General features: G+C 42.4%; 1 protein-coding gene across 2 annotated transcripts in view; it reads left to right on the top strand.

Moving 5' to 3' along the window:
• Positions 1-14,113, top strand: part of SEMA3E (semaphorin 3E) — a 185,844-nt gene that overhangs the window by 134,098 nt on the left and 37,633 nt on the right. For both annotated transcript variants that reach the window (XM_083738743.1, XM_083738744.1), the window contains exon 5: positions 13,490-13,583. In XM_083738743.1, coding sequence (XP_083594869.1) covers positions 13,490-13,583 — 94 coding nt within the window. The remainder of the gene's footprint in view (positions 1-13,489; positions 13,584-14,113) is intronic.

The raw sequence follows: 14,113 nt of genomic DNA, 5'->3' as shown, positions 1-14,113 counted from the left end.
TGGAAAAAAGGGATATTTAGCAAATCACGTAGGTACCCTTTAGCCATCCTCAGGTTATTCCACCTAAGTCTGGGGGCGTCACGGGAAAGAATGGATAGACATATTTTATTAGGTTGAAAAATCAAGGATTGCTTGTTCCTTTGGGGCAGTGGCAGCCTGCTTCTAGAACCCTTAAGGTGAGATTTCTGGTCATGTTGAAACATAGGCATTAGGGTGGAGAGGGGTTTCTGGCCCACAAGTCATATTCAGCTCATATGGTATGCGAGCTATTCCTCAAATACCATGCCCACCTGCCCAACACTTTACCTATATGATGATATGGGTCATCTGCTGATGTGGCAACATGGGACACAGGTGGCGCTGTGGTCTAAACCACTGAGCCTCTTGGGCTTGCTGATCGGAAGGTCGGCGGTTCAAATTCTCATGACGGGGTGAGCTCCCGTTGCTCTGTCCCAGCTCCTGCCAACCGAGCAGTTCAAAAGGACACCAAAAAGTGCAAGTAGATGAATAGGTACCACTGTGTGGGGAACATAAATGGTGTTTCCGTGCGCTCTGGCACTCCTCGCGGTCCTCCATGTGCCAGTAGCAGTTTAGTCAAGCTGGCCACATGACCCAGAAAACTGTCTGTGGACAAACATCGGCTCCCTCAGCCTATGACCCCATAGTCACATTTGACTGGACTTAACCACCCAGGGGTCTTTTACCTTTACCTGGTGTGGCAACACATGGCTTGCTGGTGCAAGGCATGCTTCTACTGCCTATCAGCTGATGGGTGGTGGGAGCATGTCTTGATCCATGGGCATGAAGCTGTTTGCACTGAAACCATACTAAAATGGAGGAATTTAGGGGTTTTCACAATAACTCCTGTTAACAGTGTCTGCTGGATGAAGGCTAGCCCAGAGCAGCAAGAAGTCCTGCTACATCTTTGCATCAGGTGACTGTGAATGACAAATCACACCCACTGCATAGATTCTGCCCCAGGGCAGGCTGATTGACAAGAAGTGTGGGCAGGGCAAGAATGTGTGCAAAGATACTTTGGACTTTGCCTGTTTAATTGATTTGCTTTATTTGCGGCACAATCCTAAACTTGCCCACTCAGAAGTCTATTGCATTCATTGGGATTCCTCCCAGATTTAGGATGGCAAGCCCTTTTCCTCGTGGTGTTTTGGTACAGGAGTGCAGTTTACAAATTACTGTTCTTGCAAGGCCGCTTCATGCAGAACCACGTTAAGTGCATGAAATCATGCCATAATTTCAAAGCTTCCTAAATGAGTTCACATAAACAGTGGATTGAAGGGCAGAGCACAGCAAGCAAACAATTTCAATAGTAACTAGCACTGCATATTTGATTATATAACTGGATTTGCTTGATAAACAGCCCTAATTGGTGGCTTTCTGGATGGTTGGCTTCTTGACCAGACAATGACATACTCTGGCACACATAAGCAGTGTGTCTGGCTCAATACGCTCAGGGTAAGAATTTGTCACACTCTTCATCTAGTGAAGGGCTGACTCCTGTTTGATCAGCAAAACCAGATGTTCTGCCTCCCTAAGCCCCTGCACGTTGGGCCGCGGAGGTGAGGTCATAAGGAAACGGATCCAGGAGAAATAATTGCACTGAGCTGCCTTGGTTTGGATTGCAATATGATAGGTCAAAAAAGATAGCTTCGAATAACAAAAATAAATATTTGTACAATCACGGCTCTCAAGTGAATCAATGAGGTTTGGGTGGGTATTCACGACAGGCCATTAGGAAAGAATGTGGAGAAATATCATAAGCAAACCTTCATCATTCCCACCTAAATTGATGTCCTTTACACCTAAATTGATGTCTTTTACAACAAGGGTTGGTTCCCTAGGCTTTGCCTACATTCAGAATCACCGTGTTCCGTGTGTTTCTTCTACAGCTCATTCTTAAAATGGTTCACTCACAAAGCCTGGGATTTGCTTCATAGTGAAACCCTGCTAACCCTGAACTGTTGCAACCTGACAGCCAAGTGTACTTGGAAGAAGCTCTGAACTGCTGCACAGAGTGCTTGAGCCTCTGAGGAGAAAGCAGGATAAAACAACCCAATAAGAAAATGTCTCCATTGGTAGGGCCTGCTTCAAACGTTTGGCAGCAGCTCGATTCAAGAGTGATTGTGACATGTGTAGGCACCGTTATAGCCTGATCCCAACTGTGTTGACTCAGAAATAAGACCCACTGGGATCATTGGGAGTTATTTCCTGGTAATTCTGCATAGGGCACAAACCATGAGGCAGCTGTCCACGTTCTTCCACTTTTGCAAGTTCTTTGAATGGAGTCATTTCTTTGAACACATTGCTGATGAGATGGGATGGAACACTTCTATTCCTTTGAATTCTGCAGTGCAGAAGGTTGCAAGTGGACAAAACACTGATAGGAGAGTTGCTCAAAGTTGAAAAATGGAAATAAGCCTCCAGAAGGAAAGCTTCCTTTGCCCAGGCCCCTTGCTCATTTTCATGTCCGTCCCCTGGGCCTGGCTACTCATTTATTGAATGTCTGTGATCCTCCACTCCTTAAAGACAAACAGCGCTCTCCCCACTTTTGCTTCTCTTTGTCAAGATGCATGGAAGTTCTGCGGGACAAATGAATATTTGTTGACCGACAAATATTTTTTCTAGATTCATTAACATGGCACTTTGAGCTTCAGGTTAATGATGATGTCTTAAAAAAAAAAAGCAGTCCAAATGTAATTTGACATCTTCAAGTGATCCTTCATATTCTTCCAGTGACTGACAAATTGCTGCAAATGTGAGAAAATAAGTAAATAAGTTGATTTTGGACCTGTCTTCGGGTTTCATTCTGCTAGCTCCATTTGACAATTAATCTTTCAGCTTGTGATGACTCCTGCTGATATTCATGAGCTGGCTGTGCTGTAAAGTACTAGGTAACCGGAATAAACACTAAATAATCTGTATTTAATAATATTTGAGAATTGTTCCGGAAGTATCCCAAATTAATTAATGGTTTTTATCAAGAGACTCTTCACTTCTCCTTTTTCCCTATCTCAAAAAGGTCATCCCCCTCGGTGTGCCATCTTTTCATTCTCCTCATTTTCACTCAGTCATTCATCTAGAATGCTAATTACATCTTAAATATTCATAGGCTTGAAAAATTGCTATACTTTCCATTAGTTTTTTGGGGTTTTTTGCTTGTTTGTTCTTCTGATAAGCTCTACAATTTCCAGTAACCAAATCTTGTTTTCTTTTCTTGCTTTCCTGCTGTACTAAGCAAGTGTTTGCATCTTCCATGAAACTGCAGGTGGCAAGTCTTTCTTTTCCAAAGATAGGCAATCTGGGTGGGGTCAAACTGAATCAGGGGTTGAGCCTGGAAGAATCTCTAAGCTCATGCTTGCAGATTCTAGCAGGACAGAATCTGGGAGGGTAGAAGCTGGTGGATTATGTTAGAAGTCTGGCCTGGTGGAACCTGGCAGAAGCAAGGAACAAACTAGCTTTTAAGTTTCTATTCCGCAGAGCTTATGCTGTAATACATTGTTTAATCTTTACGGTGCTACATGAGTCTTCATTGTTTTCATTTGCAATGTATGGTTTAGCTAGGCAGAGTGCATTTTGAACTGTGGTATCTTCACAAAGTGGTGATGGAACAGGGGATGGGGGAGCTCCTGGTGTTCAACAAAAGCAAGAAAAATAGGTCTTACAGCAAGGGTGGGAAAGCTGTGGTTCTCCAAAGCCTATCAGCCTTGCCCTGCATGGCCAGTGGTCAGGAATGATGAGAGCTGTAGTCCAGAAACGTCTTGGGAGCCACAGGTTAGTTATCCATGGCCAGAGGCAGATTTAGGAGCGCGCAACTGGTTTGGTCACACTAGGCGCTGAGACTTGGGGACACCACAGGGGATGCCAGAACTATGAATTAGAATGGAGCATGAGAAGTCAGCTACTGCTGTGGCTCACAGCATCGTCATTACCATCATTAAAGTGAACTATACACCCATGCAAAGAAAAGTTTGGGCAATTTTCAATCGCTGTTTTGTTGACATGGTTACCATTTTGAATCCCTAACTGTGCAGTTGGCTCTCCAAGCAGTAAGCTAACCAATGCATTTTTTCAAAAATTAGGTTTTATTAAAGATTTCTTGTGTTACAAAACGGACAAATAAGCGGAGAAAAGTACAACTGGGAGAAAAGAGAGGGGAGGGAGAGAACTGATACATGCATGGATTTGTGGGCTCAGTATGCATTAAATCAAACTGGCATTTCTTGATCACAGCAATCAGGGTGGCTATTTTGATAGGAATCCCAAATTTTTAAACTTACAACAAGAAGGAGAAACCCGACTTCACTCCAGATTTTCCAGTATGTTTTTACTTTACAGTTCCATATATTGTCTATATCATTTATGTGTAACAAAAATATAGACTGCAAAATCATACTTTAGGTTATGATTTATTATCTCTCTTTTGCTGTTTATCTTTAATAATAAAGATTTCATGACCTAGCACTATTGTTATTCAATAAATTTCAATAGTAAAGAAGATTAAAAACAGATCTTAGAGGAAATGGCTGCAATGTATTAACTTTCAACATGCTCTTTAGAAAAGGAACAGATGATTCTATGTAGCTTTATATTAACTGATTTTAAATTTTCAGTGTGTTTGAAACAATTCAAGTTCAGTGTCCCTTTGGTACAATATGCCATCAGTAGTAAAGTTTTTAATGTGTCTAAACACCACAGAGATCTCCCTATGCTCACCTGTTTGAAAGTCCACACATAATCAATAGCATAAGGAATATTCTTTCAGCAAATATTTCACTGAGAACTTTCTATGTATGGTGTAATAGTCTGACCATTTTATATTTGATTTGATTAATCTGATTTACATCACTTCACATTAAAAGTTCACAAAGTGACTTACAACAGATATAATACAATGAAGCATGTTAATAATGTGAAATATCAGTCCTTCAAAAGTTCTTTAAAAGCATAATGTGAAAATGTAGGACAAAAACAAATTTCCTGTCCGGTATTTACCCAGATACAAGGTCTGTTGCAGATACTTCGGGTTCTGGATTAGAAATTTCAGAAATTTCAGTTTCTTAAGTCACTGAATATTCAGTCCAGCCCAGATTTACACATACTTTCCATTGATACCTTTGGCCTTAATTACCCAGCTTTGACATAACACGGTTCATATCAACCTCCTTGTTTTCTGTATTCATGCATTAATGCCCTTCTCTTAGTGCCACCTTTGTCTGAAGTGGGGCACAGCAAGAGAGAACTTTGTTGGCTATGGAGCACACTCCCCAAGGAGGCTTATGTTGCACCAACATTGTTTTCTTTCAGACACCAGGCATAACCCTTCCCATTTGCCCAGACATTTAACATTTTGCTGAAGGTTATTTCATCTGTTGGTTCATGCTTCTTGCAACTGTTTCTCTATTAATTCAGGCACACCCACCCACACTTATGAAGGTCGCTGTGAAATAAATAAATAGATTGGCCCTCAATTGACCAGTCTCCACTGCCCCACCTTGCATCTGCTCCCCCATTCTGGCACCAGTTCTGCCCTTCTCAGCCCTCGCGCTCTGTGGCCAGCTGCCACCACACACACTGGCTCCCCACAGGCAGGCAGGCTCAAGACAGGCTAAGCAGTGGCCCTAAGCAATTTCCAGGCTGCATGTCTCTCTTCCCCTCTGTCTCTCCTTCCCCCATGGGCTCTCCCTATAAAGTGGGGTGCTCCCCACTTTACGCAATTCCACTTATGCACACAGGGCCCCAGAATGTAACCCCCACATAAGTGGGGGGGGGGACAGGATGCCTGGATATTTGATATTTGGTATTGCTTTAAACTTGCATGTGAGCCTTTTTGAACTCACAAACAAAGACTGCCCTATTGTTAACTTTCAGTGGAGAACAGAGGGGAAAGAGCGCAGCAAGCTGGGGGCAGGAGGTGGGTGGGCAGGGAGTATATAAATTTGTGGGGTTACCAGTCTATGGTTTGGCAATCGGGTAGCATTACTTTGAACTGCTGACCTGGTACAGTACATCAACATTACTTAGATGCAGGAGATGTGAAGTATAAGTGAGTTGCGCTTGAAGTGGTGTGAGGTACAGGAAGGTGCATTGCTCGAGTTTTTACATCTATGGTCAGCTGTGCTTGTTATATTTAATCCCAAGTGCCGGCTCACACAAGAACACCACCCAATATATTTCTTCTCATGATCATACTCCACACAGAAGTTCTCTTAAAGCTTCTTTCCATATGTCTTTGTCCAGATACATCCCACAGTTAGTGCAGTAAATTTCTGGGTCCCTTGCAAGTGGCCTCTGTACATCATGAGCTGTAGTTAGCAGAAGTTAGAAGTGAGAAATACTTCTTCATTGCACTAGTGCCTCAAGCGCAGTGGGGGGGAAAAGATGGTGGAATGAGAGATAGCCATGCAGCCAGGAAAATTTGCACACAGAAGAGCTTCTCAGCAGCATTCATATGGGAGGGGGGGATTTGAAACACCCCCTTTTCTCATTTATAGCTACATCAATAATGCATATTCCAATTTTCATGGAGGTGACTGGAAGCATCCCTATTGTGGATCAGTGTCAACACTCCTAATTCCACGGAGCCCCCACTATTTCTCTTATTTGCCATTGCTAAATTGTCTTTAGCTGTAATATGAAGGCCGTTGTCTCAAAAGAGCAGAGGGGAAATGCAAACAGAATGAAGTTTGCATGGACACAGACCGAGTGGATAGAGAATAGCTAGCTGGATGCAGAGCAGGATCAGGGCCAGAGGGTATTTCTGTGTTTGAAGAGCTATCAAGACCAGCTTAGGATAATAATTTCCTCATTAATATTAACATTGCTTATTTCACCAGATGTGAAACCTGTAACGAGAAATGGAGTGGGGTTTTGCATGATAAGGAATTGACATTCAGTCCTGACCTCCTTCTCTCACAAACTACAAAGAAATAGATACACGTTGTCTTGATGTGTGTTTTCAAGCTTTGCTATTAAAGGGCAATATACTATTTAACATAGATTGCTTACAAATACATCCATGTTTTTGAATGCTGTTGTAAATACTGTATATTCTGAAGTATAGGGGGGAAACTAAAGTTACCAGCTTTCCCCTCCATCTGCAGTAATGATATTAAATACAAGCTACAGAAGCTTTATTGAGGTTGGCTATATCAGTTGAACTCTGACTTGTACACGGTATTTTTAAACCTGAAAAACCACAGGACATGTCAGTAAATCAGCAGAAAATTTAGTGTTTTGTTTAAATCCAAGCACAGGCTCCAAACTGAACTCTTAACTTGGTGACCTCACTAAGCTGAACGTTCCAGCTCTTCATAAAAGGATGGGGAGATGTACTGTATGAACACAATTGATCTAAGGAAAAACATACGGTTAAGAAAGTAACAACACACTTATTGGGTTGGACCAGTGAGCCTTTTTTATTTCTTGTCTGCTTTTCTTAAAGCAGCCATCACAGTATGGTAAAGTATGTAAATAGTAGAAGAATGCATTATAAATCAATTGGGGGCGGGGGGAATCAGCCGCTCAAAACCTTAAGAATCTCTGGGGTTTCAGAGAACTTTGGAGAGTGAAGCTTATGCTATGGGGAGCCCCCTGAGTTGTTCCTGTCATAAGGGTTGAGTTTATAGGATTATTTCAAAACTGATTTATATGCATTTTCACATCTGTGGAAATTAGGGCGCGAACCAAGTTATTGTGGGTGCAGATGCTTGGTCCGAATGCATTAAAGGAGCTGGATGTTAAAGCCTGAGTCTCATACGCTCATGCCTGTCTGATATACATTTTAACTGATTTTAATATCGTGTTTTTCTATTGTAACCTGTCCTGGGATCTTATGGCAAAGGGTGTGTCAGAAATCGAAAACATGTATTTGTCTCATTTATGCGATAGAAAGGATTAGCTTTAAAATCTTACGTACAACAAAATAATGTCATTGGCCCTAAGATGAGAGCTCATTGAATGGGACGTGGTTTCTCTTTATCGTATATCATCTTTTGGCAAGTGCTGCCTTTGGATGTCATTGAGTCATACCCTGTTGCTATGTTACAGAGTAGCTAAGACTTCACGAAACAAATAGTGTAGTGATTTTATTTTATTTTTAAAATGGCAATGTTAATGCCCAATGAATACTTCTCAGGTTTCTTAAGTCATAGGTGCCATAAATCAAATCTTTTCCTTCCCAGCTACACTGAGACAGAATAATCTCTAGTTCCTCTTCTGTGTTTTCCTCTATGACTCTATCCTAGTCATTGGAAAGAGACAGAGACATGACTAATGGCAAGAAAGTGCTACCTCATATCCTGTAGCGTGTCAGTTTTTCTCCTGACATTTCTTTTACAGCACTGTTCTCACAAATGGCAAAGAGTGGCTAAAATTACAGTGCTGGTCCTTGAAACCAATATTAATAGGGAACCGTTTTCCTTTGAAATTAGCATCATGTGGAACTTGACACACACAAATCACTCGATTCAGGATGAAAAACACTAGCGCTGGATACTTCAGAGCAGCTAGCATTGTAGGCCACAATGTCCTGAAAGGTTGAGATGGAAAAACTCTACAGGAAAATAAAAAAGTCAGCGTTGAAATTTTGCAGACCATTTCCCCAGCGATCCTGCGCATCTGCAAACATTTATGAAGAATATGCTTTGGTTTCTGTCAAATCGGGTAAGATTTACTGAAAAAACACATCTCTCTGTTTCAGTGGAATATAAATTGTGGTCCACCTTAACGTGGAAGGGTACCTTGAAGAATGTAAACCACATTATTCAATCAGAAACTGCAGCTGTGCAAACATAGATAACAAAAGACAGTACGAGCACCGTCTAATTTACTTGTTAGGCTTAAGCCAATACACCGAGCATTTCGCACAAGAGAGAATTTTCGTTTATCGTATAAATGGAGAAGATTTAGTTTGGTAAGAGTAAAAACCTAATGTCGGTGAAAATTGTTCAAAACAGTTTCATCAACCCAAATTTTTAGTCTTAAGCAGAACTGTTGTAAACGATGAAGGCAGAATGTGATGTTTAAAACCAGCGGCAATTTAGAAATAGCACAACTTAATTGCCAAGTTAAAAGTAAGTGTTCAAACAACCAGCTGTCCCATATGAGGATTGAACCTGCAACCTTGGTGTTTGTCATCATCATGACCTAACCAACTGAGCTATCCAGATGAAGTCTGAGAATCAATGCTTCTCAAAATACCAAGATCTGTTGTGAGGGAGGGCACTCCAGTACAAGCTCATTAGTGCACCCTCCTAGTTTTGTGTTGTTTTATTATTATGGAATTTCTATACTGCCCTATTCATAGAATCATAGAGTTGGAAGAGACCACAAGGGCCATCGAGTCCAACCCCCTGCCAAGCAGGAAACACCATCAGAGCACTCCTGACATATGGTTGTCAAGCCTCTGCTTAAAGACCTCCAAAGAAGGAGACTCCACCACACTCCTTGGCAGCAAATTCCACTGTCAAACAGCTCTTACTGTCAGGAAGTTCTTCCTAATGTTTAGGTGGAATCTTCTTTCTTGTAGTTTGGAACCATTGCTCCGTGTCCGCTTCTCTGGAGCAGCAGAAAACAACCTTTCTCCCTCCTCTATGTGACATCCTTTGATATATTTGAACATGGCTATCATATCACCCCTTGACCTCCTCTTCTCCAGGCTAAACATGCCCAGCTCCCTTAGCCGTTCCTCATAAGGCATCGTTTCCAGGCCTTTGACCATTTTGGTTGCCCTCCTCTGGACACGTCCCTGGAGGTATAGAAAGGTACATAGTTTGCTGCTGATTTGACAGGGTGTGGTGCTCCCTGAATTGCTCTTGAAAGGTATTGTACAGGTGCTGGTGACGAGGACCAGCAGTTCATTTCTGTTGTTAAGAGAGAAGAAGCAGGGATGTACCTGGGCCTTTGCTCTTGCAACAAACACGATCTAGCTTCATTCCTGCTGCAGGATATTCCTGCAGAATCTTCTGGCGTAGTTGTAGTTGCTTCAACGAGTGTAAATTGCCATCAACAGGTCTTTCCATTTGGATACATTGTTGGTTTTTGTTAGCTCTTCCATTCAGCTTATTGATTTGCAAGTTTGAGCTTGGATTTAGATGTTGCCTTGATTTATTCTGAGATGTTATTAGAACCAGGTTCCCCCTCCCTCCCCCCCCCCAGCACACATCTTGGGATAGCTTTGATTTATGAGACTGATATTTTGGGCTTGTGTACACTCTCAGCAAACAGGAGAAGGTTCAAATAATTCAGCTAGTCTTCCATTGATTATTTTCTGCAAAATGTATTTCCAGTATAATAATACAAAAGTATAATATTCCCAGTCTTCACCCTATAAAATTCATTTTTCATTTCTAACTACTAATTTTCACTTAATTCTCTTAAAGTCTGCTGGTTTAAAATTTCATGCTGTCATAAAGAGAAAAATAATATGATATCAATACTCTTTCTTTTCCAGTGGTTGCTTCCCAGATTGATTAAAGCTGTTCCTTTTAATGGAGTAATACCTGAGCAGCTAATAATTTCAAGGAATTATAGTTTACATAAACAATATTTCCATATATAATTTGTGGGGGCTGTCCCCGTAAAAAAACCCCACCAGCATCCAACTAAGGCACACTGTACATAAAACAGCTACTGCTAAAGCTATAGAACCACAGTAACCCGACCACTTACATGGGGTTACATTCTGGGGATGGTGCCTAAAGCTAAAATCCCGTATAGCCAAAACACATTGCGTGCAATGGTGGGTCATGGGATATGGGTGGCGCTGTGGTCTAAACCATTGAGCCTCTTGGGCTTGCCGATCATAAGGTCAGCAGTTCAAATCCCCACAACGGGGTGAGCTCCGGTTGCTCTGTCCCCCAAACTTGTCACCCCCTTTTAAATTTATTTATATTTTGCCAAGTACATAAACCTGAATGCGCACAGGTTAAATGTGCAAAAGTTGTGGGCATACAGTATTAGTTCTGAGAGTTGAGTGATGGCAGATTAAAAGAAAAAGGCACAACTTAAAGTTTCACCTAGTTGTCATCTTGCTTAAAAATATACCTAGCGTTTCCTGAAATGGCTTTTCAAGATTCACCTCTTCTATGAGACTTTGGCCAGAGTTGGGTTTAGGGGAGCACAACTGGTTCAGTCGCTCTGGGCGCAGGACCTTGGGAAGAAGAAGAAGAGTTTGGATTTGATATTCCCAAGAAGTCTCAAAGTGGCTAACAATCTCCTTTTCCTTCCTCCCCCACAACAAGCACTCTGTGAGGTGAGTGGGGCTGAGAGACTTCAAAGAAGTGTGACTAGCCCAAGGTCACACAGCAGCTGCATGTGGAGGAGCGGGGAAGCGAACCCGGTTCCCCAGATTACAAGTCTACCGCTCTTAACCACTACACCACACTGGGAGAGATGCAGCTATGATTTAGAATGGAGTGTGAGAGGCAGGGGGTGCCGGATTTTGGCGTCTCACAGGGTGCCACTGAAATTTCCGACCCCAAGATCCACTGCTGCTTTGGCTTGACCCTCTACAGAATAATCCTATGCAGATATACTCAATATGTAAGTCTCCTTTAGCTCAGTGGGGGACTGACTCTGATACAGTTGTAATTGGCAAGGCAGCAGCTCTTACCTGACCTTTCGTCACAGGCACTGCTAGGGCTTAGTGGGAGAAGGAGGGGCAAGATGGAGACAAGGTCAGCATGGTGCAAATGCACTAGCAGGAGTGCAGGATTGCACTCCTCCTCCTCACCAACCCCTACTGCACTGAGGTAAACATGCATAGAACTGCATAGAACAGAACCTGAGTGTATATATAGCTTCATTTGTACATACTTAGCCCTGCTTTTCATTTCATTTCCTCTTTTATCTACTTCTCTGTGGCGGTTTAGATTGTAAGCTTCTCAGGACAGGGACTTGTCTTCTGTTGTTGTTTTTCTCCTTTGAACAAGTGCGCTATCACCAGGATGCAGATGCTGACGGCTGTTAAACATCCGCAAAGTACTGTTTCAGAAATGGACAACTATGACACTTGCGTTACCAGCGATGGGCAAACATGGGGCAAGCCTGTCACCATCCAGTTAAGCTAGTGTTTCTCAAACCTGGGTCTCCAGTTGTTGTTGGACTACAACTTCCATCATCCCTAGCAGGACCAGTGGTCAGGAATGATGGGAGTTGTAGTCCAACAACAGCTGGAGACCCAGGTTTGAAAAAAGATGGATAAGTATTCTTTGCTTCTAAGCATGGTATTTTGGACTGAGGTGGGCAGACCTGAAGATTTTGCTGGACTGGGAACTTCCATCATCCTTGACCATTCACCACTCAGCCTTTTTTATTTCTGTGGATTTTCTGTTGGCTGGATTATGCTTTATAATCTATTTCTGAACACTGCTCAAGTATATTTTCTGAATGTACAGCAGCTTATAAATCATGATACAAAATATTATCTTACTTAAGGTAAAGGTAAAGGTACCCCTGACCGTTAGGTCCGATCGCGGATGACTCTGGGGTTGCAACACTCATTTTGCTCTATAGGCCAAGGGAGCCAACATTTTGTCTGCAGACAGCTTCCAGGTCATGTGGCCAGCATGACTAAGTCGCTTCTGGTGAACCAGAGCAGCGCACGGAAACGCCATTTACCTTCCCGCTGGAGTGGTACCTATTTATCTACTTGCACTTTGACATGCTTTTGAACTGCTAGGTTGGCAAGAGCTGGGACCGAGCAACAGGAGCTCACCCCATCGCAGGGATTCAAATCGCCAACCTTCTGATTGGCAAGTCCTAGGCTCTGTGGTTTAGACCACAGTGCCACGTGTATCCTAATAACTTACTTACGATGGCCAAAAGGAGGAGGAGGAAGAAAAGCTGGCATAAAGGAGTGGTCTATCATTGTCCAAGGCATAACTGTGTTGAATGCACTACTGTGCTAGACATAGGTGCCAATTCCCTGGGACCCCTGGATGCCCGATCACCCACAAAATTCCCCATGAAGGGGCTGAGCACCCACAAATTTCAGAGCTAGGGCCATGCATGCCACATGGCACCCACGGCCCCAGGCACCCACGATTGTGGTACTCATGGTGCTAGAGGTGGACATACATTAATAAGAGAGTGTCTTACATTCACAAGTATCCTACGTTGAGTCTTGTTTGAATGAGTTTCTGTATTACTTACCGGTATTTTATAAAAGTATTTCTATAGCACTTTTCACATGGGGAGGGGGTACCAAAGTTGTGTTTCCACATGGATAAATCAATTCAATCAGATGAATCAAATATACAGGGGGAAATTCTCATAATGAGCACAGTATGAAAAAGTACCTGGATGTACAATTTCAACATGCGGCTAGTGTATCATCAGCCATCTAAGTGTTTGAACAAGGGCTCGTGATTTAGTTGTTCCTAAGCCGTAGCACTGGTACATAGGTAGCTGCAGCTTAGTTTGTATAAACCAGAACTTTATATAATGCTTTCTGTACTTCTTCTTTTCAAAGGATCATCTGTTTTATCTAGAAGCACACAGACTGGAGAGGGGACGTGGACGGTGCCCATTTGACCCCAATTCCTCCTTCATCTCCACTTTATTTGGTAATGGCTTGTTGTATGTTATAAAATGTCATTCTGAGTTTTCTTTCCCAACTCTTTTAAGGTGTTGTCACTATTCTTTTACATGCCTTTTATGTGTCTGTTCTACCTGTGCCTACGTTTATGTTGCATTTAATTCTCTTTGTTTCACTAGATCAACCATATAGCCAATGTTCTTCTGTTTTCTTTTGCCAGTTTGAAAGGTAGACATGCAATGGTTGCATAATATTAGGGAACTTTTCAGGCACAGTAATTTAACTTCAAAGCAATACCGCCCACTGAGTTCTGATTCACTGTATATTAGATTCATATAAATAAATAATGCCCTCCATATATGCCATCACAGATCAGGACTGCAATCAGATCTGCTCCAGCCATCACGGCCAATGGCCCAGGATTATGGCAGCTGTAGTGGACAAAATCGGGTAGGAAAGGTTTGCACAGGTGTTGATTTTGAGTAGGGACATAGATCCACAATAAGCCTGTTGACCCTGGGCCTGATTCCAGAGATCATCTTGCAGATCAGTAGCCCA

The sequence above is a fragment of the Podarcis gaigeae genome, assembly GCF_964106915.1.
Source record: "Podarcis gaigeae genome assembly, chromosome: 5".
Lineage (NCBI taxonomy): Eukaryota > Metazoa > Chordata > Lepidosauria > Squamata > Lacertidae > Podarcis > Podarcis gaigeae.
Note: the sequence above shows the minus strand (reverse complement) of the source record. Positions and strands in the feature narration are given on the sequence as shown.